At 44.9% G+C, this 26,266-nt stretch overlaps 1 protein-coding gene across 2 annotated transcripts in view; it reads left to right on the top strand.

The window, feature by feature from the left end:
- STAC3 (SH3 and cysteine rich domain 3) overlaps positions 1 to 26,266 on the top strand; it is a 129,100-nt gene that overhangs the window by 62,348 nt on the left and 40,486 nt on the right. For both annotated transcript variants that reach the window (XM_088465885.1, XM_088465884.1), the window contains exons 3-5: positions 3,147 to 3,244; positions 7,129 to 7,210; positions 23,180 to 23,277. In XM_088465885.1, the coding sequence (XP_088322011.1) occupies positions 3,147 to 3,244; positions 7,129 to 7,210; positions 23,180 to 23,277 (278 nt within the window). The remainder of the gene's footprint in view (positions 1 to 3,146; positions 3,245 to 7,128; positions 7,211 to 23,179; positions 23,278 to 26,266) is intronic.

Raw genomic sequence — 26,266 nt, 5'->3', positions numbered from 1 at the left:
GCTGGGAAGCTGAAGGCTATCATTGAAATGCTAGAGAAGACCCTAGCAGGAGGGTGGGGTGAGTGACCTGGTGGCAAGGTTATGTGGTGGAAGGGTATGCTTTGATGAACAGGTGGGTTTTTAGTGCACTTTTGAAGCTATGCAAGGGTGGGGAAAGTCTGATGGAGCAAGGGAACTCCAATGAAGAGGGGCCGCACGGGCAAAATCTTGGTTTCGAGTGTGAGATGCAGTAACCAGGTTAGAGGAGAGGCAACGGTTATTGACCGACCGTAGTGGGTGGGTGGGAGTATGTAAGGAGATGTAGGGAGCAGTGGAGTTAGAGAGGGCCTAGTATGTGAAGGTGAGGAGTTTGAAGAGGATTCTGTAGGGGAATGGGAGCCAGTGCAGGTTTTGGCGGAGGGGAGAGGCAGAAGTGGAATGGCGGGAGAGGAAGATAAGTCTAGCTGCAGCATTGAGAACAGATTGGAGGGGAGAGAGATGGCAATGTGGGAGGCCATTGAGGAGAAAGTTGTATCTATCTATCTATCTATCATGACATGGAAAAGAGTCTCATAATTGTGAAAAAAGGGACATTAGTGGGACTTGAAAGTTGCTCAGTTCAAAAATGTAAACCACAGTTTTTTATTTATATCCCAAGCAAGATATAACAGTCACATATCACCTGTCAACTTGTGTGTATTAGGTACAGGCTAAGACTGGGCATGCATGGTAAGGGAATACCTACTGCCAGAGGTCTCCAGACCTGCCAGAGTAACCCCCTGTTATTAATAGTGATAGAGTAAGGCCAATGAACCTCCATTTCTATGGTGTGTGGAGTGGGAGGGAGGGTGCCATTGTGTTTATTTCATACTCCATGAGTCATTGGCTTGCACCCACAGTTACATGGGCTCTTCCTAAAATTTGAGGCCATGCCTTACTAGTGGCTGGCCTTTTCCTAGGGACCAGCCACCCTGTAATTTTCCATTCCCCCCTCCCTTCCATCCACGTGGGTCAGATCCGATCAGATTGTGCAAACACAGAGCCTACCAGGTTATGCAAGTTTTTGACAGCGGGTAAGTGTGGTGGTGGGATGGTATTAAAACTGCGGGCAGCCTGGCCTTTCCACATGAAGATGAATGGATATTCGGCATAGTCAAACAGATACTCATACTGTCATGGTGGCCTTGACTGACTCACAATTAGTTCCTTAGAGTCCATCAGCTACTAATATAAGGAAATAATGCCCTAGATACCCTAAAGAGTCTAGCAATCTCCCTGTGGCCAGGACTAGTGGGCACAACAGAGTGATGATCTCATCACTCTCCTCCCATCACGGAGATAACACTGGGGAAAAGATTTTTTTTTTTTGGGGGGGGGGGGACATTACACGAGATGTGTGATGGATTACATGATCCTGGTGGAAGGGAGAGAGTTAGAGGAGATACTGGAAAATAGAAGAGTGCAGCATATTTTTAATGCACAGTCATGTCTACATTGGTGGGTTTATGGGCTACAAATCATAGCTACTGCCATCTGTGCAGGCTGTGTCACCATGTGTGTGGTTTATGTGTGCCAAACTATGTAACTGCCTTGGGGATCATTTACAGTTGGATCTAAGTCATTCAATGTTATCATACCTCTTTCAGAGCAGTCCACGCCCTCTTCAGTGCCACGCAAATAGGAATTGCTTTCACAATCTCTCTGATATGCTTTTCAACATTAGCCAAGTATGTAGTACAGCAACGTGTCATTGTTGAGGGCAATTTATTTATTTAGTGGAGATATATTCATGTACTCACTGTTTTTGGCAGTATATCTTAGGAGAGTGGGATGAAAATGGAGTACCCAGATAAAACACAAACAAACATGGGGAAAACTAAGTACTTACAAACTCCAGAAAGACAGAGCTTTAGTTAGAAGCAAATCCATGTCCCTGTCATGTGAGGTAGCAATGCTAACTGTTGATAGTGGAGTGCACTACTTCGCTTACTCCATTTTGTTCCTCCAGGGAGGCTTCATTCCCTGTTCCAAGATGGCCACCAAGGTTAGTACTCCTCATGCGCAGCTTCATCTTGCCACTGTGTAAGAGTGACACAGTGGGAGATGGGCGTCCTGCTGTTCCAGCATCCTGCACCACCACCCACTACAGCTGTAGACTCACCAGCTGAGGAGCTTTATCACACCCCGCTCCGCTTAAGCTCTGCTCCATACCACCTATCTCCAATAAACCATCCTACATAGTAAGCAACTGGGCTGTCTGTAGTGATAAGGCAAATCAGGACACAATGAACTGTGCTCAAGATCTGCCAAACAAGTTCCCTCAGAATTTTTTCAGAGACTGGTAAATCTGGAGGTCAGCCTTAAGCCATATGTAGCTCCTACATTTACTCTCTGTAAGAACAGATATAACTGTGGGAAGTGGTGGAGCATGGGCTGCAGAGAAAGAGATGGTTCTTGTTCTTTATTATCGCCATTGTACTGATTTTCTGCTTCTGAATAAATACTGTAGTTGGACATAATGAAGACAAAGCTACTAACAAGCTCCTTACACTACTGTAGGTGTGTTTTGTCAGTGAAGATAAAGAAGTCAGTAGCTGCGTAGCAAATAGGATAACATGCAGAATAACTTTACAACTGGTAGACCTCATTCCAACCTGGGAAATGGCTAACGTGCTGTGCTGTATGGCAGGGCCGTAACTAGGGTAGTGCCATGGCACAGGGCACCGCAGGGCAGGGGGCGCTGTTTGGACCTGTACATTTTCCTGTTTATTATCATTGTCACTTGTAGCTTCCTCTTCTTTTATCCCCAGCATCTCCTGGCCTCCCCTATCTCTTCCATGGCCCTTCCCCATTAGGCCATGGCCCTTTTTCAGGTGCACTATCTTATATCTCTAGTTAAAAAATAGGGGGGGGGGGCACCAATGCTCTCCCTGGCACTCTAGTTATGGCTCTGCTGTATGGTACCATTTGGACACATCATATGCCACTTCCATACTGGTGCACCTAGATTGTAACCAAAGTGCTCTGATTTTGCGGAGCAGAATTTTGCAATGGGTGCTGGAAGTAGAGGGGTTAAGCAATGGTGTTGGCTACTAGTTGCAAAGTGGGCACATTTTTGGCGCCTATATCTGTAATCTCTGGTATTTTCTTTTCTTTTTTGCTTGCAGTAAACAACAAGTTTGGATTGCGATGCAAAAACTGCAAAACTAATATTCACCATCACTGTCAGTCCTACGTGGAGTTCCAGAAATGTTTCGGGAAAATAGTAAGTTAGAGAAGTCTTGTCAAAGCTTTGATGTCTGATTAAACAAAACAAATCTCTGTCCTAGGAAACACAAAGTAGAGGAATGTTCCAGTCACATATTTTCTTTTGGTTTGGAAGTTTATAATCTCATACAACATAAGTGACACTGATAAGAAATTTTTTTGCCAGGTTGTAAAAAAAAAAGGTCACTGGAGCAAATGACCAATGTTTGGCTCCCTGGTGACACCGGCCGGCAGCTGTGAGAGTAGTCTTTACACTTGGCATGCTGTGTCAGGGAACCCATGCATGAGTCAGCTTATCAGCTTCTGCTGCATGCACCCAAGCTCTCTATCAGGAGTGGGACATTTCTCCAGCTGGTCCATTATACACTAACTTGCCTGTCATATAACACTGACATTTCTATAAACTTAAAATTTGTTGAAATATTTTGCTCATGCATTGTCCAAGGGAAAGAGAGAATAGAGCTGGGAGGCAGACATTCAATCCACCAGCAATATAGTGATTAAACTGTATTCATCTTCCATTTGCAATTCTTTATAATACAATTTATTGCTTGACACTGGTCGATGCATAACTACCTACAGTCCTGGTTTTCCTAGGACAGTACTACTAATTATACACTGCTCAAAAAAATACAGGGAACACTTAAACAACACAATGTAACTCCAAGTCATTCACACTTCTGTGAAATCAAACTGTCCACTTAGGAAGCAACATTGATTGACAATCAATTTCACATGCTGTTGTGCAAATGGAATAGACAACAGGTGGAAATTATAGGCAATTAGCAAGACACCCCCAATAAAGGAGTGGTTCTGCAGGTGGTGACCACAGACCACTTCTCAGTTCCTATGCTTTTTGGCTGATGTTTTGGTCACTTTTGAATGCTGGCGGTGCTTTCACTCTAGTGGTAGCATGAGACGGAGTCTACAACCCACACAAGTGGCTCAGGCAGTGCAACTCATCCAGGATGGCACATCAATGGGAGCTGTGGCAAGAAGGTTTGCTGTGTCTGTCAGTGTAGTGTCCAGAGCATGGAGGCGCTACCAAGAGACAGGACAGTACATCAGGAGACGTGGAGGAGGCCGTAGGAGGGCAACAACCCAGCAGCAGGACCGCTACCTCCGCCTTTGTGCAAGGAGGAACAGGCGGAGCACTGCCAGAGCCCTGCAAAATGACCTCCAGCAGGCCACAAATGTGCATGTGTCTGCTCAAACAGTCAGAAACAGACTCCATGAGGGTGGTATGAGGGCCCGACGTCCACAGGTGGTGGTTGTGCTTACAGCCCAACACCGTGCAGGACGTTTGGCATTTGCCAGAGAACACCAAGATTGGCAAATTCGCCACTGGCGCCCTGTGCTCTTCACAGATGAAAGCAGGTTCACACTGAGCACATGTGACAGACGTGACAGAGTCTGGAGACGTCAAGGAGAACGTTCTGCTGCCTGCAACATCCTCCAGCATGATCGGTTTGGCAGTTGGTCAGTAATGATGTGGGGTGGCATTTCTTTGGGGGGCCGCACAGCCCTCCATGTGCTCGCTAGAGGTAGCCTGACTGCCATTAGGTACCGAGATGAGATCCTCAGACCCCTTGTGAGACCATATGCTGGTGCGGTTGGCCCTGGGTTCCTCCTAATGCAAGACAATGCTAGACCTCATGTGGCTCGAGTGTGTGAGCAGTTCCTGCAAGACGAAGGCATTGATGCTATGGACTGGCCCGCCCGTTCCCCAGACTTGAATTCAATTGAGCACATGTCTTGCTCCATCCACCAACGCCACGTTGCACCACAGACTGTCCAGGAGTTGGCAGATGCTTTAGTCCAGGTCTGGGAGGAGATCCCTCAGGAGTCCATCCGCCACCTCATCAGGAGCATGCCCAGGCATTGTAGGGAGGTCATACAGGCACGTGGAGGCCACACACACACACACACACACACTACTGAGCCTCAGTTTGACTTGTTTTAAGGACATTACATCAAAGTTGGAGCAGCCTGTAGTGTGTTTTTCCACTTTAATTTTGAGTGTGGCTGCAAAACCAGACCTCCATGGGTTAATAAATTTGATTTCCAATCATAATTTTTGTGTGATTTTGGTGTCAGCACATTCAACTATGTAAAGAACAAAGTATTTAATAAGAATATTTCATTCATTCAGATCTAGGATGTGTTATTTTAGTTTTCCCTTTATTTTTTTGAGCAGTGTAGATAGCTGTATTTGGAGTAGATATTGTCCCAGTCTATTTTGGCCCAAATTTCAAATCATAATGTCTCTTTAATAGGTTTTCATGTGCAGAAGTAAATTTGCTTGGAGAATAAAATAGTTTACTGGTTTGCAGGAAATATGTTAATTTAGAGGCCAGTGCAGGATTTCTAGAGGTGGGATTCCACATGCTTGCTTTTAGAGGGAGTTTGGCCAGCCCATGGGGGGCCTGTTGAATGCTATTACCTGCCTCATACAAAGTGCAGTGTAGGTAATACTTCAGGCATAAAAGTAACAAGTTATTACTTTTTGATTTTCATGTGCAGAAGTAAATTTGCTTGGAGAATAAAATAGTTTGCTGGTTTGCAGGAAATATGTTAATTTAGAGGCCAGTGCAGGATTTCTAGAGGTGGGTTTCCACATGCTTGCTTTTAGAGGGAGTTTGGCCAGCCCATGGGGGGGCTGTTGAATGCTATTACCTGCCTCATACAAAGTGCAGTGTAGGTAATACTTCAGGCATAAAAGTAATAAGTTATTACTTTTTGATTGTGCATGCAATACAGTGATTTCCAAGCTCTGTTCTCAGAGTCCCCTAACAGTGCATGTTTTCCAGATCTCCTAGTTGGTGCACATGTGTATCAATTTCTGTCTGACACATTTTAAAAGATCCACAAGTGGTGCTAATTATTTAAATTATACTGCAGAGGACCTCTGTAAAACATGCAGTGTTACATGTCTCTGAAACCAAGTTTGGGAAACACAGGTCTATAGTGTAGGGTAGGGTGTAGGTAAAATAATCTAAAAAACAAACAACTTTCTGTATCAAACATATTTATCTCATATAAGTAAACTAAGTGTCAGGAAAAGGTTATATATCCCATAATAAATATATATTTACATAATATAACCAATTGGAGACAAAACTAAACTTTCTAAGCACACAATCTCCCACCTCATGTTATGATGCCTGACTATTCTTGCTGCTAGCTGCTCTCTGGTCTCTCTGGCACAGTGCACTGATTAAGCTCTCAGATCCACACACACACAGCCAACTTGATAGGAAAAGCTGCTTGACACTGGGCATGTGCAGCAGCTCTGTTCCATCCCTCATACTGCATGTTGTAGCTGTAGCTCTAGTAAAGTTGAATTATATACTACTGCTATTGTGGTTCATGATTCAAGCTGCTGGTCGGGCCAATGAGGGGGAGGGGGGTTACCTAGGCAAAAGCAGGGTCCCCTTGCATTTGCCTGTGTAACTGTATCAGGTATATTAAAGGATCACAAAATTCAAGGTCTATGAGCTATTATGAGCTATACATGTAATATTAGTAAGATAAGCATGTATTTATAGCAAGTTGCGTACTTTATTCCTGAATGTAGTGCAGGGTGTACATGTATAAAAAGTAGGGATGTGCAGGCTGGGATTAGTTCAGATTTTCCCGCCAAATTTGGATTCTTCCCACCAAAAATCGGGTCTCAGAAAGAGGCAAAACATTATCTTTCATGGACAAACCTCATCTTTCATGGATTATTGTCCAGGAATGATGATGTTTGTCCATGAAAGATGACGTTCTGCCTCTTTCTGAGACCCGATTTTTGGCGGGAAATATCGAACTAATCCGAGCCTGCACATCCGTAATAAAAAGATGTTCTGTGGTAAGCAACATATTTGGCTTTTCTTTCAGCCCCCTGGATTCCGACGTGCATACAGTTCCCCGCTGTACAGCAATCAACAATATGCATGTGTGAAAGAACTGCTGCCTTTCTGTGAGTCTAATTACTATTTATTTATACACTACATTACATCGTATGTTTGGATCTTAGATCCATTAGGTAAATTCCCCCAAAAAAGAATTCTATGACTACAATACTCAATCGTAATCAAAACTATTCTTAAAGTTATCAACGCATATTTGTTGGATAACCTTTAATTTAATTCATTAGCACATGATTGTCAAACCTTTCTCTGTTTTTTACTTATATTAACATATTTAATTTGAGCTGATTTTAGTCTCATTGACATTATGGCCCCCATTCACGGTGCAATATAGCAGCCGGTCCGACTGGAATGATATCGCTGCTATATCGTACAGTGTGTGGGCATGATATTGGCCATTGCGCGCTCCTGTAGGCTCGTACATCGCTCCTCCAGATCTTTCTGCATGTTCAGTTGATCTGGTGGTGCGATGTACGATCCCATGCAGCGCTATGCATGTGGGGAAGGGGGGTTCTGGAATATCGGGCGGTCGGCCACCTGATTGCTCCGAGTGTGAGGACCGCCCGATATTTCGGCCATCGGATCGGCCATCGCATCGCAAGGTGCATATTGCACCCTGTATGAGGGCCTTTAGTCTTTCTGTAATGGCATATTATACAGTGCTTTGTATACTGTAGAATGCTTTTTCATTCACAACAGTTTCTGCCCAAGTGGAGATTACCATCTAAATTATCTACAGTACATGATTATATACACTCACACATACACCTGGGGTAGAAGACCGGAGCACACATGCAAACAGTGCAGTATATATGCAGTAACAATGTGATGCCCTTCTTTCTAACCAATTTTCCATTTGGTTATTGATAAACATGTAAAAAAATCCTCTAAAAACCCCAATTACATACAGTATTTTGAAAGTATATATGACGCTACAAGTACGGTATGGAAAGCAAAGTTGACATCAAAGACTGGAGCAGCTGCTAAAGTATACCATCTTACATTTCTACATTAGATGTATATACCCTGTCACTAATCAGGGCCGTAACTAGGGGGGTGTGAATGGTGCAGCCGCATGGAGAGCAGGGCTCTGTGGATGGCACCATCGTTGCCCCATGGTCCCTGCATCTGGCTAGCAGGGTGCAAAGAACGGAACCATGCAGCCAGTATCGCTGCTGAAGTGCCGCCCGGAACAGCCTTTGGATGCTCCGGACATGCACACTGCAGCCTGTAGCACCTGTACAGCACCTGCTGTTCTTCCTGGCAGCTGGTGGCCCTGCCCCCTCGTCATGACATTAAGCTCTCAGATCTGCTGCAGTCGCTCCATTTCCGACAGTAGCCACAACCCCCATTGGTCTCTATGGGGCATGCAATCCTGTCACATTTACTAAGCTCTGCAATGCAATGCGTTCCGTAGTTTGTCCCCCGCAGCTAATATCATCTAAAGATGGCGTCGTGCTGTTGTAGACTATGGGCTACAATTTGCAAAATTTAATGTGAGAGGGTTTTGCCGGAATGGCCACTGAATATGCATGGACTGTAGACCACACATGCCCAGTAGGGTAGTGAAGAGATTGCTGATGGGGACATTGCTGGGACGGGCTCCTTTCATAGCCACAGTCCCTGCGTGTGTTATTTAATACATTCTGGCGCCATTATCACATACTACAATACAATCATGGGTGTTAATACCGCGCCCAGATCGCACTGAGTATGCGACTATTGATAAATGAGCCCCTATATATCACATTTCTACAATTTTGTATAGTTATTTATGTAGAATATGCCACTATAGTACAGTATAAGTATTTTATTACTGTTGAATTTAATTATTCTTGAGTGGAAATGAATAAAACCAACAAAGGTTTGGATTTGCAGAACCAGTCACATACAGTAAGTGGGTTTTTACAGTTCAACTTTTTTCAAGCTATTATTTTACCTATGTAAATAGAAAAAGATACAGAGAAGACATTACATTTTCATATTACATTTTAATACTAGCAACAGCAACCCAGTTGATGACATCATTTAGCTGGATCCATATGACAGCTGCAAATTTGAAAAGTAGTGGGTGTAAGGCTGGCAATATAAAACTACTCTTGTGAATGGTGTAAACACACACCCACGCAGGCACGCACGCACTCATACACACACGCACTCATACACACACGCACGCACGCACTCATACATGCATGCACGCACTCTACTACACCACTGAGTTGAACATTAAACAGAAAATATGTTTTTTCTCTAGGCTCTGTTACTTATATTAGCTGTCTCTAGGTCAGATTATAGATTACTATAATTTGGGGTGTCTACATGCACATTTTTCCTTTGTTGGCATTTATGACTCATTGGGTGCTAGGTTCCTGTGGTGACTACTCCATTACCCTGACTGATATTGAAATGGAAATGACTATACTAATCTGGGTTCCCTACTGCATGTATCATGTTACATTATTCATATTTAATAATTGCATGGAAGTCGAAGAGCAGAAATTCAGTTTTCCACTATGTTTAAATAACTGGAGCTTATTTGCCCATAAATCTGCTGTCTGTCCTACTTTATCATCTTGCAATCAACAGAAAGTGTTGAAAAATACAGTGGAAAAATAAATTATTCAAGACCTAATGACGTTATTCATACAGCTGTTGCTTGCTGTCAGATGGCTGGGAAGATCTCTTCTGATTGGCCTTGTGGTACCTGCATCCACCTGTAATAACGAGATGGAATGTAGAAGAAACCCAGTTTCATATGTGATCCAATTAATATCTGTTCTCTAGCCACTGACCACAAGGTGGCACCATTGCATCACAATAGATATTTCCTCATTTTCAACAACTAATAGACAATAACAACCTTGCAGTATAGTAGGTCCTTTTAACAGTATTCCAAAATTAGAGAGAAGCTGGAATGCTGGACTGGAGCTGAAAGCAGAATGCAGCAGGGTTCCAGAGCATGTATGGTGGAGTTCAGCTTCTGCTACTGCTCCTCTTTCAGCTAACTTAAAATTTTTAAATGAAGCTTGAGCTGAAAGTTTGATTTGGATCTTGCCAATCCACTGGCACAGAGCTAAATCAATAGAGCCAGTCTAGCCGGTAAATCTGGAGACTACCAACACTAATATACATATTTATGGCACAAGGATAATGCAAATAATTCAGACTCAGTCACATGCACATCCCTCCCTTTGTCGCAACCGGGTGAGATGAGAATGGATTGTGACTGTAGGAATGGCTTCATTGTCTCTACAGAAATTGCTTAAAATTGCAACACACCATGGAAATATATTGACGTTTATGACCGGATAATGCAGCTAATAAGAACCTAGTTGGCTTCGACCATCTAAATTGCTCAACGAAGCAGAAGCAACTACAGTATTACATTCCTCTAGACGGCAGCATTTAAGACTTTTTGGTGATCATTTCAGTCGCACTTTGTGACTGCCCATTACAGAGCATTTCCCTGCCTCCTAGTTGTACACAATAGCAACGTATACTTCAGGCTAACTAGAGACTTGGACGAGGCGCAGAATGTGAAAAGACGTACATGCGCTGTAAAAAAAATAAATCACAAGTTGAGACTAAAAGCGCAATCTCGACTTTCACTTGCGACTAACTCTGAATAAGACCCACTGAGTATAAAATTCATTATACTGTGCAGGAAAATGATCTTGTGTATTTTTCCATCCAACAAAGACACTGAAAGCAGGGACTCCTGATCCTATGGATCTGAACCAGGTTCTATCATGTCCACAGTCACGTCCATAATACAGAGAAAGAGTTTGAGCACATCAGCTAGCATTTTCTGCAGCTTTTGCTTACAACATTGGGATTTGGATTCCCTTCCTCCTCCAAGCATGCCCTTGTTTCACTCATCATCAGAAACTGCTCACTTGGCCTATGCTCTCAGCCTAACTATTGCCCGATCGCTCTTCTTCGCCTCCAAGATCCTTGTGCTGCTTGTATATCGCAGCCTCAGCACTTTCCTATCCTCCCACTTCCTCCTTGACCCACATAAGTCTATTTTCTGAACAAAATGGTTAACTAGGCGCTAATTTATTAATTGAATTATATGTCGAGAGTTAGGATAAAATTCCAAAACAGCTGCACATTCCAAAAGTGAAGGGTGTGAGGCGACTCACTATAGCAATGGATAGAAAAACAGGGGTGGAATTGCGCTAATAAAATGATAATACCATCATCATCATTACTATTATATCATCGTTTACATCAAGCAAGTTCGGAGCAATAGGATCATAATATGCGCTCAATTGCCAGTGGGCACATTGGGGTCTATTCATCATGTTAATTATCAGGGTACGTGCAGGCCCCTATAATTAACATACTATGGGGTCTATTTACTAAGCAGTGTTAGGAGACAGTGTGAAAAGTGATAAGGTGCCAGCCAATCAGCTCCTAACTGCCATCTCACAGGCTGTGTTTGAAAAATGACAGTTGGGAGCTGATTGGCTGGTACCTTATCACTTTGCACTCTGTCTCCTAACACTGCTTAGTAAATAGACCCCAAAAAAAACACCTGGGTAGGTGTTCCTCCATTTATTTTTAGAAAAGTTTTTTCTCATGTGTGAGAAATTGTTCACTGCAATAAAACCTTTTTTATGAATCTCTCTCCCGACTCTGACAAATATTATTGGTGGGGAGACCAATAGTTGGGGTTCCTACATGGAAACAGGAGAGAGACGGAGTGCAGAAACTGATGTGCCCATTATATTCTGGTATTTTGTGAGTACAAATCTAGGGGAGATATTCCCTGAAATTATTTTCACGTCCGGTGGAGGTGACACTATATTGAGGAATCTATATAAGCACATCGATGAATATCTCTAGATTCCTCAATATAGTGTCACCTCCACCGGACGTGAAAATAATTTCAGGGAATATCTCCCCTAGATTTGTACTCACAAAATACCAGAATATAATGGGCACATCAGTTTCTGCACTCCGTCTCTCTCCTGTTTCCATGTAGGAACCCCAACTATTGGTCTCCCCACCAATAATATTTGTCAGAGTCGGGAGAGAGATTCATAAAAAAGGTTTTATTGCAGTGAACAATTTCTCACACATGAGAAAAAACTTTTCTAAAAATAAATGGAGGAACACCTACCCAGGTGTTTTTTTTGGGGATTTCCAAGATGAAGGAGACAGAGGAAAGAGGGAAGGATAAAGGAACGGACACAAGATGTCACTTCCGGTCACGGACGGACAGGAAGTAATGCATTTGAAGGAAACATGGATTATATATACGGTTGTGTTGAACTTAGAGAGGGAATTATGTGTTTTACTCTCTGGGGGTTGGAAGAACTATGGACACACCTTTAGAGGATATCTGTAATTAGGAGGGTATTTAATGGAGAGTCACTTCACATAGCCCTACACCTTGAAAAATATTGTTTGATCGAAACGCGTTGGTGAGGGCAGTCGAGTGCATGCTAGCAGGAGGACCCTAGCGAGGGAAGAAGGAAGATGTTTGGGAAATGGGGCCCGGTTTTTCATTTTCCAAATTGACATCTTGGAACTCCAAAAAACACCTGGGTAGGTGTTCCTCCATTTATTTTTAGAAAAGTTTTTTCTCATGTGTGAGAAATTGTTCACTGCAATAAAATCTTTTTTATGAATCTTTCTCCCGAGACGGACTGCAGAAAGAACCAACTGATGTGCCCATTATATTCTGGTATTTTGTGAGTACAAATCTAGGGGAGATATTCCCCGAAATTATTTTCACGTCCGGTGGAGGTGACACTATTTTGAGGAATCTAGAGATATTCTTTGATGTGCTTATATAAATCCAACAAAGTGTGAGTGTTTGGTTGAGGGGGGCATCCCCGGGAAAAGAACTCCAATTTTATCTTTAATAGATAAACTCTCCTATAAACACCTCTCGAATAATACATAAGGATCGTTTTTGTGTTTTCTTTTTTATATACCGCTATTGACACTTGTGTTGATGCTGGAAGAGGAAGAAAAATATCAATTATTGAGGGAAGTAATATTTTAATCTGTTTAGCGCCAGTGTTAGGAGACAGAGAGAAAAGTGATAAGGTGCCAGCAAGTTAGCTCCCAACTGTCATCTCACAGGCTGTTTGTAAAATGACAGTTGGGAGCTGATTAGCTGGCACCTTATCACTTTTCTCTCTGTCTCCTAACACTGCTTAGTAACTAGACCCCATAATCTTGAAAGCAGCAAATTAACACTTATGGCCACAGCAGTCTACAATTGGATACCAGAATAACTACACAGCATTGCTGTCATGACAGCACCTACCTTCTCCACAGTAACTGACAGGCCCAACTGACCAATGAGATCAGCACAGCTACAGCCACTGCCAGGACCAAAATGGAGATATCAGGAACTGCATACCAACCCCACCACTCACCATTTACTCCCAGAGGAAGTCCTCAGGGCCAAAACGTATAGCACAATGTCTGGAGAGATATACTGTTTATCTTTATATTTTATTGGTTTTATAATGAGATATATTTAATATCAGTACTTACAGTATTTCTGGTATATATTTTTACCAGTAATTTTCATTAGTGTGTAAATATTGGTAGAACCATAATACAGATACAGAGAATTTCATCCAGCATTCAGAACAAGGGGAGTAGCACTTTGGGGTATATATAATAGGGTGATATAATAGTTCAGACATCGGCGAGTCCTATGCCAGACTGCCCGAAGTAGCAGTTATTTAACAGGCAAAACCAACCAGTCTTGCACGGGACTCACCGATGTCTCCGCACCCTGTTACATATAACCCTTTGTACAGTATTTGTTCATACAGTGAAACTGTCTACTGTGATTTCCAGCTGTATGCACAGACAGAGTAAGAGCAGATACTGAGCATTACATCCAGCACACAGAATAATGGGAGTGGCATAGTGCGTCTATCACTTGCACATTTACTCCACCCCATCATATTACAGGATGTTGCTTTCTTTAGATCCATCTACATGAGTGTAATGCCTATTCTCAGTTATAACTGAGGTTTATCTCTGTAAATGTCCCCACCTATTTATAGTGGGCTTAAAAATGTATAAAACGCTACCTTTTTTTTTCGGTATGTTTTTATTGAAAGAGTAAAATAAATGAACAAAAAACAGAAAAAGATATTGTCATTGCATAACAAAAATAGAGAGGTCTGTTCAAAATAGGAACAGTCCTTTGTAACACATAGGGCTAAATCCAATTACTTGCGAAGGGTGCGTTGTGCCATTTCCACGGTGTTTAAATACCGGCAACGGCACCGCATCTCGCTCCCATCTTGGCCCTCTCCAAGCCCTAATTTTGCTCGAGCCCTATGGGGCTGTGTGGCAGTGTGGGTCTCTCCCACATTCTGAGGAAAGGGTTTACCTCATTTAACCCTTTCCTCAATTAAGACCATCTAAGGTATAAAAACCTAATTAGATGAGTTAGGGGTCTATTTACTAAGCAGTGTAAAGCTAGCCACACGCTAGACCAACTTGCATCCAACCAGCCAACCAGTTGATTGGTTGGAATGAAAATCTGGTAACGGATGGGAGTAAATGATGATCAGCAATTTGCTCCTAAATGCCAGAAAACAGATGAAAATTGTCGTTCAGACAAGTTTTTTTTAAATGTTTGATCTAAACAATTTGTTCAAACAACAGTTTTGGTCCATTTTCCAGTGTTTGGGAGCAAATTGCTGGTTGTCATTTGCTTTCATACCTTACCAGATTTTCATTCCAACCAATCAACTAGTTGGCTGGTTGGACAGATAATCTTTAGATGCATGGCCAGCTTTAGGAGACAGAGTGAAAAGTGATGAGGTGCCAGCCAATCAGCTCCTAACTGCCATCTCACAGGCTGTGTTTGAAAAATGACAGTTGGGAGCTGATTGGCTGGCACCTTATCACTTTTCACTCTGTCTCCTAACACTACTTAGTAAATAGACCCCTTAGTCAGGGGGAATGTGTGTTGCACCATACTTGGCTACATTTTTTATCTCCTTGCCAGGAGAACCAGGGGAGGAGAAAGATTGCGTCGTGACAGGGGTGTGGTCTGACATACCGCATCATTAAGCCCCGCCCCCTTTGTGGCAAATTGCCACAATTGGCATAAATTTACGTAAGGGGCGGAGCTAAATTACGTGATTCATGCAGAAACGCATCAATAAGCCACACCCCCTACACGGGGACCTGCGATTGCCGTGGAAGTTCTCCCCATTCTGCCCACTTCACTAGGAAGTGGGCAGAAAGCGGGAGAAGTGCCTACCCTTCCAGGGGTGCGGGGGGTTACCCGAAGAATAGGGAGCCTCCCGCGAAAATTGGGAGGGTAGGCATGTATGGTTTGCACCTTAGGCAGCTCTCTATGCTGGACAAGCTGAACCCTGACTCTGCTGTGAATACTCTGCTTGTTTGAACTGCTGTCGCATGTAAGCTGAACTATTGTACCTGAACTATTGTTTGCCTTGTGTAAGAAGCCATTACACTGGCTCAGCCATTTCAGTCTGGAATAAAAGCTTACTTGATTGCAACATCTCAGTCTCCCATTGGTTGCCCGGAATTTACCCGTTACAGACTGCAAGCACTTTTATTCAAATTCGGGCTGGCGTAAAGTGCGGCCATTGCAGTGACGACTCACACTCCCGAGTACATCGCGTGCAATTGGATTGACCCCATAGATTATTGAAACCACCAATTTTAGTAACAGAAAAAATAAAAACACACATCAATTGTAAACAGTAGTGTATAGCCCTAGTTGGAGACGGAATAGGGGGTGGGTGACAAAAGCAAACCATTTAGTAACAATGCATAATCAAATCGAATCAAAGTAAAATGGGGGATCCCATTAGCCAAAGTCATAAGTTTATACCATGTTGTTAGCTGTACCAATGTTCCAAGGATGGAATTAACCTGAGATGAGAGGATGAGGACATAAGGGAGCCATATAGAAAACTATTTTTTCACCCTGCCCTCTTTGTCTATGGATATTTCTGTCCAATCCATATGAAAAAGATGAGACAGACATGGCAAAAGGAGAGACAAAAGTACATCAGGTGAGACCCATTGGAAGAGAATGGAAGCTACCTACTTTATTATTATTATTATTATTATTATTATTATTATTATTAATATCTTGTCAATTCAAGGTCCCTCAAGTCATTTTAATTCTTAAACAATGGTCTCAATGAAATTGGGATAGCTATGGACATACTGAATAGGAAGATAACTGATGATACAAATAAACCTTAATAATAAGAATAGAAATTCGGGTTTAGGTTCCCCCTGTTATGTTTCATGCCAGCTTTGCTCAATAGCACGTAAAGGATGCTAGTGACATCTGTAGGAATAGGCGTTTTCTAACCCCTCTGTAATCGCTTAACTTCTACATATTAATATGGAAATCTTTAACATATTCAAGTTTTAAGCAAATTAGGTTTCATTGTTGAATTCCTACAGAAGCTCTAAAAATGAATCCTATCCCTTTGCCTTTGCACATTGAAGAGGTTATCCATAATTGGGCGAAATGGAAATATATCTTTGTTGAAGATTTTTCTAATTGTTCATGTGAGTGTTAGAAGAAGCTAATTCTTTTCTGTGCCTCCGTTTTAATTGATGTACTGTATTAATTAGAGCACTCTGTTGTTTGCCTAAGAGATGCCCTGTGGTTTTTGCAAGTGAATTGAGATATTGTGATATTGTCAGGAACTGTGTTATACTTGGGGATAATTATATTTATATATGTTGGTTTTATAGCCGGGTTTTTATAACATTTATTTGAAAAAGTCCTAACAGCTTCAGAGTTATCATCAGGCATTTCCCTTGGATTATAATTTTATGTCACGATATTAACTGTTGCAACCCACAATACCAGAGTGCAGGGCTCTGTGGGTGGCACCATCGATGCCCCACGGTCCTTGCTCCTGGCTAGCAGGGTGCTTGCAACGGAACCATGCAGTCAGGATCACTGCTGCAGCGCTGAGCATCCTTTAGACGCTCCAGACAGGCACTCTGCAATGTGCACAGCTGGTCTGTCCTCAGGATACTCCCAAGTCAGCACTGCACTTACTGGTGCTACCTGCCTCGCCCGCTCCGCATGTCATAATGATGCCATGCACCAACATCATGACAGTGGGTGCAAAGGGGCAGGGCCAGCACAGGGTGCATTCACGCCCTGTTACAGCCCTGTCGTACCATTAAATAACTTCAAAAGGTCTTACTCTAACCATGTTGTATATTGTTTCCACCTCACATTAACACCAAAGGTGTACCAGGATGGCAGATTAGGCGACCATTAGGTCTTCTTATTGGATAAAACCTTAGATGCTTAGTCACGAGGACTTCAGCGCAAAGCCCTTGGGGCTCATACTAGTAGTCAGGCCAGGATGACATACAGTATTGATAGGCCCAATAACCAGGTCCAAGGTTTAGGGAAAACATAGCTCAAAAGAAGATTCAAGATTCAGAAGACAAAAGCAAGATTGAGGTTACAAAATGAAATATACAATAAGTTCAGGTAATGGTCACTAATAATTGTACTTCAGTAAAACTATTGTAAGGGTTCAGGAGTCCTGAAGCCAGAAAGACCTAAGTTTGAGTTTGTGGATGGATAGGAATTTTACACATTTAAAGGATACAGTAGTGGAATTTACACAAGGCTGGATAAGGCTTGCGGTTGTGGGGACCCCTGGGCAACTAAGTTGTGGGGGTCCCCTCCAAGCCACACGATGCCTGTGTCTGCCCCCCCAAGCCACACGGCGCCTGTGCCTACTAATCCCCACCCACCATCCCCCACAGCCACAGGGCACCAAAAACTCTAGTTACGGCTATGTAGCAGGTTTTGGGGTCTCTGCAGTGGGGTCTACACTCAGTGGTTTAGTGTATATACAATTAGCAAATGGTTTTGTACAATGAGCTCTTGGCAGTTGCCAGTAGCCCATATAGGGTGTAAGCAAATACATTTGTGCTGTGCAATAGTGTTTGCAGTGAGGACAGTGACCAAGCCACTTTTGCTAATCATGCTATAAGCAGTCCCTCCCACTCCTGTCCCATACGGAGCCTCTCTTACCTGATGTGTCCCGGTCGGCAGAGCTGCTCCTGGGTTCCCTCTTCAGTATCACGGACATGTGACATGACGCTGATGAGGGGAATCGGGAGTTGCTCTGAGTCTGTGCTGCATGCAATAGAACAACCGCGACCTCTGAGCCCGGCCACCATCCGGGAACAGGTGCCGCTGGACACCTGTTCTCGGCAGGGTCACATTGACTCTGTGTGGGGGGGCCTTCTATGTGTGGTGGCCCGGTGACAATCTCCCCTATAGCCCCCTCGTTAATCCGGCCCTGACTTTACAATAAGATGACTAACATTGTATCCCCTGCATTGCCCCACATGTTACTCACATAAACCAAAATGCAATAACAGTAATAAAGTAAAGACACAGACAAAAGTGCTGGCGTTTTAAAACAATGTCAAATTTTATTGACCAATTCATAATGAAATTGGTGGCGGAATTAAAGACATGACAAACACGATCAACCACACAAACCAAACATTAGTGTTCAACTCTCCCAATAACAAAACCCACCCGTTCATGTGGTGTAGCCATTTCCAGTTCAGGATAATTGTCCAACTATCTATCACATCACGAGAAGAAGAGTGCACCCACTATACCTAAACTAAACCATAACAAGCCACTAACCGCCCAATAAACCATACTCCTGGCAAGGGATCTAAACTGTTGTATTAGGGGGGCGAGTTAATGATTAATTCCGCCCCCCTCGCGGCAACCCCCCCTACCCCCCACGACCCCCCCTCGTGGCAAACCCCCTTGCGGCAACCCCCTTCCCCCGCGACCCCCCCCTCGCAGCGACCCCCCCCTTGCGGCAACCCTCCCTCCCCCCCTTTACTGTCACTTACCTCCACTGCTCCGGTGATGTTCTCCCTCCGAGCTTCAGTCAGCTGCTCTCCCATCCTGCTCTGTGACCCGGTCAGCTGTTTAATGCAGCAGCTGACCAGGGTCACAGTGCAGGAGCCGGGAGACCAGCTGACTGGAGGGAGGACATCACCGGAGCCCCGATCTTCGGTCCCTGGACAGAGGCAAGTTGTTTTTTTATTTTTTTTTAGCAGTGATCAGCGGGCCTGATTCAGACCCGCTCGCAAGCGGGTCGATGGTGGCCCAGTGCGCATGCGCACGACGGAGCCGGCTCCGTCGTGCGCATGCGCGAGACCCGGATAGCGACGGGCAAGCTGTCGCTCTGGGTCTCGTACCAAAGGGGGCGTGCTGTCGATGTTGAGTGACAGCACGCCCCCTTTGGTGGGCGGACCGGGGGCGTGGCTGCCCAGATGGAGGCGTTCCCATGGGAACGCCTACCGTCTGGGACCGGCCCCACTGACATCACAAGTGATGTCAGTGGGAGTACTTTCAGCTCTGGTAGAGCTGAAAGCACTCTGGGGCTTGTGGCAACAAGACCCTACCACAAGGGTCTCGTCACAAGCCCGATGGTCTTGACCATCGCGAACATCTTCCTGGCCGCTCGCTATAGCTGTGGGTGGTCACCTACAGCTATGTGAGCGGCCAGGAGGCCGCTCTAAAAAACCAAAGGGCAGGCCCTGATTCATAGCGAGCGCTCTGTCAGAGCGTCTGTCTCTGAATCAGGCCAGCATGTGGTCTATTTAGACCACACAGCTGATCACAGGGTGTGAGGAGGCGGCTGTGATCACTTCCTCCCCGGGTCAGGTGACAGCCTGTCACTGACACATCCCCCTAACTGGGAGACGACGGGAGCTCCGATGACAGCACAGCCCAGCCATTATCATCTCACTCCTATGAACTTAGGGGCTGATTCAGAGCCGGACGCTATTTGCGCTAGCTCGTTCAGAAAAAGGGGCCGGATATTTTAATAGAGCGCTCGCTCTTTGCGGTCTGTTGACGCCTCTATGTCTGAGCAAGCGAACAAAATATGCGCTCGCTATTTTGTAAAGACGCCCCCTGGCCGTTCGCATCTTACGTCATCTCCTCTATTTATTAGATTAATCGAGTACATCAAAAGGCGTCTGGACTGCTCGCAGTGCTTGTGGTTGGATTTTCCTACCGCAATCATGTGAACTGTTCAAGCTAAGAGACAACCAAGTAACGTGGTCGGTGACGCTGCTTTGTTAATTATGCACACCCTTAAAACGCCCGTTTTGACCGTTTGCCACGCCTGCGTTCGGATCTCCACTCCCCGTTTTCAAGCACCTTCCCCTGTTACCACCCACAAACGCCTCATCCTGTCACAGGCACTCGCTATTTTGCGAACACACGATTTCCGACTGCACTGACTGGTTGGCGCATGCGCATTACGACCCATACGCATGCGCAAATGTGCGAACATCGCTCGGAGCGAACGAGCGGCCGCTTACGAGCGGCTCTGAATCAGGACCTTAGGCCCTGATTCAGAGCCGGACGCTCTGACAGAGCGCTTTCTCTGAATCAGGGTCGTCCCTCCTACTTTTTGGAGCGGCCTCCTGGCCGCTCGCATAGCTGTGGGTGACAGATTGGTCTTGACCATCGTGACCATCGGGCTTGCGACGAGACCCTTGTGGTAGGGTCTCGCTGCCGCAAACCCTGGAGTGCTTTTGGCTCTATTAGAGCCAAAAACACTCCCACTGACATCACTAGTGATGTCAGTGGGGCCGGCCCCAGACGGTAGGCGTTCCCATGGGAACGCCTCCATCTGGGCAGCCACGCCCCCGGCACGCCCACCAAATGGGGCGTGCTGTCACTCACCATCGACAACACGCTCCCTTTGGTGCGAGACCCATAACGACGGCTTGGCCGTCGTTATTCGGGTCTCGCGCATGCGCACGATGGAGCCGCCTCCATCGTACGCATGTGCACTTAGGCAACATCGACCCGCTTGTGAGCACTCAGCGCTCGCGAGCGGGTCTTAATTTGGCCCTTAATGATGCAGAGGAGAGAGATGATAATGGTCGGACAAACTGTGCTGGGGGGGTGATCGCTCCAGTCGCCCCCCCTGGATCCGCCACTGTTCCTGGCTAAGGCCTAAGCTGTTTGGTGCACTGAGTGATTCCACGGTATATACTATTTACTCTGCTTACCACCATCTAATAGTACACACACATATCAACGGAAATATTAGCAAATCTGCATTTTAAAGCCATCAGAGTTCTGGAGGAGGTGGACCACATAGCCACCAGGGAAATGGTGTCTGCATTGTATCTCCTGCAGAGATTTTGGGATTTGCATTTTATTGTAGCTTCCATAACAAGGTAGGCACTGCATAGTTGGTACCAGTATGCACTGTGGGCCTGATTCAGAGCCGAATGCTCGCTCTGAATCTGGGCTTTTTTTTTTTTTGGAGCAGCCTCCAGGCCACTTGCATAGCTGTGGGTGACCACCCACAGCTATTGTGAGTGGCCAGGTGATGGTTGCGATGGTCTCGACCATCGCAACCATCGAGGCTTGCGACGAGACCCTTGCGGTCCCAATGAGCTTCCGGCTCTTAATAGAGTCGGAAGCTCACCACTGACATCACTCGTGATGTCAGTGGGGCCGCCCCCAAATGGCAGGCGTTCCGTCGGGAACGCCTCCATTTGGCCAGCCACCCCCACCTGCCCACCTCCAAAACGGTGCGAGCTGTCGATCAAAATCGACAGCCACCCCCTTTTGGTGCGAGACCCAGAGCAATGGAGCGCCCGTCGCTAGCCGGGTCTCGCGCATGCGCACTTCGGAGCCGGCTCCGGCGTGCACATGCGCAGTGGCCAAACATCGACCCGCTCGCGAGCGCATATCGCTTGCGAGCGGGTCTGAATCAGGCCCTGTGTTTTATATAGTGTCCACAAGAATATTGCTGTCTATGCTTAAAGGTCAAAACGGGCATTTTATGGGTGTGCATAATTAATACAGCAGCGTCATTGACCACGTCACTGGGTTATTTTATAGTCAGAACTGCTCGCAAGATTGCGGTAGGAAAAACCAACCACAAGAATAGCGAGCAGTTCATACGCTGGTCGATGTACTCGATTAATCTAATAAATAGCGGACATGACGTAGGATGCGAGCGGCCAGGGGGCGTAGTTTCCAAAAAACGACCGCAAGTTTTGTTCACTCGTTCAGACATAGAGGCGTGAACAGACCGCAAAGAGCGAACGGTTCATTTGAATAGCCACCCCTTTTTTCAGAACGAACGACCGCAAATAGCGTCCGGCTCTGAATCAGGCCCTTTGTGTATATATGAGAGAGCCCAGTTATATCCAGTAGTGAACATTTTCTATATGCCTTTTTGCACACTAGAAGCTAAAACTCCCCCCACCCCCTAAATGGTTCTATAGGACAGGAAAATCCACAACTAGAATACAAATCTTGATGTCACCAGAACATTAAAGAGGCAATGCACAGAAAACACCTTGTGGTTTATCTTCCTTCAGTGACGTGCGGTGAAATAAATGGCTGGGGAGGCACTGTCACTAGTATAAGATCCAGATTTACAGATACATATATGAACCCGAGGTTTCATGTGGGCATTATACAGAAGTGCAGCAGTATATAGTGCTGGGAATTTGCTGTGTTTTGATCAGGGATGTGCGCAAAAGGTAGACAGGGGAGGCAGTGCCTCACCTGCCATACACTTTTTACTCCAGAGTTTTGATTATAAAAATGATTAGAATAATACAAAGAAAATATTTATACATTTTTCTTATAATTTTTATTCTCAAAATCTGGAGTATACCTAGGTATGACAGGAAAGGTTCTGCCTCACCTGCCTCACCTCAATGCACATCACTGTCTTCCTTAATGTTTATTTTAAAACCTACAGTCCCATTAATGCCACCAATGGAAGTTTTGTCTGTTGCCCTCACACCTAACAAGACCACTGCCTGCGGCCTGACCCCCACCTGCAGCAAGACGCATAGCCATAATGCATCTTCTGCTAATTACATAAAGCTGACTGCATTTATTCAAACTAATTGGTATCTGAATAGCTGCCTCTCATCATTGCCATAACTTGGTCTTTATGTTCTCTTCATCGCAGCTGCTGCTAATCGCACAGATCCTGTATTTGACACTTTGAGGACTGGCGTCGTCATGGCAAATAAAGAAAGAAAAAAAGGACAGGATGACAAGAAGAATGTGAGAAGCCTAATCATCTATATATCTATGTATCTCTTAATATAAATCTAAAACTATTATTTTTTTTGTAATTAAGTAACATTTTGCAATAAGCAAAACCATAGAGAGAAATTAATAATACAAGAGCATCATATAGAAAACATACAAAACTGAATGTCATTGCGCCACCTGCCTGTGGGAGGGAGCATGTTTTTCACTGGAGGGGTGAATGGGTAAAGCAGAAAGACTAGCAATGTAGAAGAAGTGAATAGTGGTAGTAACATAAGAAATTTCTGAATTGCACATATTACTTTTACTGTGACTAGAAATACACCAAACAAGACTTCATTGTTTGTTATAACTCTGCCACTAGCGACACTGTTCTAACTCTATTATTCCCTTTAAAAATATCCCATGTTTAAAAGCTGGAAACACACCTCAATGATACTGTATGCTCACACAGTGACACGGCGATGCACCCAAATCCCAGCTACAACCTGGGACACTGAGCACAGGCTGAGTGCGGGTCGGTTTTATCCCTTTCACACCGGTGGCTGGACACACGGGACGTGGGTCCTCTGTGTTACATTGGACACTTGGAGATGATGTCATTTCCAAACGCTACTGAAGCCAGGAAATCTACTGGTTTGAAGCATGACCTGGGTCGCACCATTTACACCGCACTCGACCAGGGTTTTTTCCAAGGACCCTATTACTCTGAGCCATGATGTGGGTAAACCTGGCAAAAACATGGGTTATTGCGGCAGAGGAAAAGGGATATTACAATATATCGCCATACTTGCTGAATAATCCGCCGTACGACAACGCAATATTTTGTTACAGGCTTAATGTAACAACACCGTGTCGTCAGTCGCATCGTCCCATCTGATGTGCAGCACATCAGATGGGAAGATGAGACCACTCAATTCATCAAACAATGAATTGGGTAGATTTGGGGGTACACACTATACAATGGCCATTGTGATCCATAGTGACTGGACAATATATCGTGAAGTGCGTACCTGGCTTTAGTCCATTGAAAAAATATTGTCAGAATTCAATAAGCAGTTTATTTTTATCAATTAACAAAATGCAAAGTGAATGAACAGAAGAGAAATCTAAATCAAAGCAATATTTGCCGTGACCACCCTTCAAAGCAGCATCAATTCTTCTAGGTACACTTGCACACTTCTGTGGATGTACAGTAGGCTTGCTGAAGTCCTTCTGTCTCTTTATGTAATCCCACACAGACTCAATGATGTTGAGATCAGGCCTCTGTGGGAGCCATATCATCACTTCCAGGACTCCTTGTTCTTCTTTACACTGAAGATAGTTCTTAATGACATTGACTGTATGTTTGGGGTCTTTGGCCCTCATTCAGAGCCGTACGCTCTGAGCAGAGCGCACGCTCTGAATGAGGGCCGCCCTCCATAAAAATGGAGCGTCCTCCTGGACGCTCGTATAGCTGTGGGTCACCACCCACAGCCTATACGAGCGTGCAGTTTGATGGCCGCGATGGTCGTGACCATCGCAACCATCGAAACTGCGAGCCGGAGCCTGCGGTTGAGGTTTTCAACCGCAAGGCCCGGAGTGATTTTGGCTCTATCAGAGCCAAAATCACTCCCACTGACATCACTAGTGATGTCAGTGGGCCGGCTTCTGATGGGAGGCGTTCCCTTGGGAACGCCCCCGTCAGGGAGGCACGCCCACCAAAGGGGGCGTGCTGTTAATCAACATCGACAGCACGCCCCCTTTGATCAGACACAACGAGCGAAGGACTTTCCTTCGCTCGTCGCGTCTGGCGCATGCGCACGACGGAGCTCCCTCCGTCGTGCGCATACTCAGTGCAGACCATCGACCCACTTGCAAGCGGACAGCCGCTTGCGAGTGGGTCTGAATCAGGGCCTTTGTCCTGTTGCAGAATAAATTTGGAGCCAATCAGACGCCTCCCTGATGGTATTGTATGATGGATAAGTACCTGCCTGTATTTCTTAGCATTGAGGACACCATTTATCCTGACCAAATCCCTAACTCCATTTGCTGAAATGCAGCCCCAAACTTGCAAGGAACCTCCACCATACTTCACTGTTGCCTGCAGACACTCATTATTGTACTGCTCTCCAGCCCTTCAGCGAATAAACTGCCTTCTGTTGCAACCAAGTATTTAAAATTTTGACTCATCAGTCCAAAACACCTGCTTCCATTTTTCTGCACCCCAGTTCCTATGTTTTCGTGCATAGTTCAATTGCTTGGCCTTGTTTCCACGTCGAAAGTTTGGCTTTTTGACCGTAATTCTTCCATGAAGACCAGACTTCTCCGAACAGTAGATGGGTGTACCTTGATCCCACTGGTTTCTGCCAGTTCTGAGCTGATGGCACTGCTGGACATCTTCTATTTGAAGGGAAGTAAGCATATGTCTTTCATCAGGTGCACAAAGTTTCTTCGGCCGACCTCTGCGTGTTTCTTTGTGCTTCTTCAAAAGAGCTTGAATAGCACATCTTGAAACCCCAGTCTGCTTTGAAATCTTTGCCTGGGAGAGACCTTGCTGATGCAGTATAACTACCTTGTGTGTTGTTGCTGTGCTCAGTATTGTTATGGTGTATGACCTGTAACATGAAACAGTCTTCCACAATCTCACTTTTGTAGAAGAGTTTGGCTGTTCCTCACCCAGTTTTAATCCTCCTACTCAGCTGTTTCTGTTTCAGTTAATGACTGTGGGCCTGATTCAGCAAGGATCACAGTTGATAATACGCACGCAATCAGCCGATTATATCGCATTGCACATGCGTACGCAACTTAACTTTACTGGCAAGTGGACAGAATATAACAGGGCCTGTGTAGCTGTACATCTATTCACTTGCCAATAAACTAATGTTGGGTGTTTAAAAATGAAAGCAATTTTTGATGAGATGTATTCGGCATCCCAGGCACTAGGAGGGGGGGTTATTGTTAGGCTGCGTAAGGGGAGGGTTTGAGTTAGGCGACAGGAACGGTGGGTGAGGGTTAGGGG

The sequence above is a fragment of the Taudactylus pleione genome, unplaced genomic scaffold (genome assembly GCF_031769625.1).
Source record: "Taudactylus pleione unplaced genomic scaffold, aTauple2 ptg000065l, whole genome shotgun sequence".
NCBI classification, from domain to species: domain Eukaryota; kingdom Metazoa; phylum Chordata; class Amphibia; order Anura; family Myobatrachidae; genus Taudactylus; species Taudactylus pleione.
Note: the sequence above shows the minus strand (reverse complement) of the source record. Positions and strands in the feature narration are given on the sequence as shown.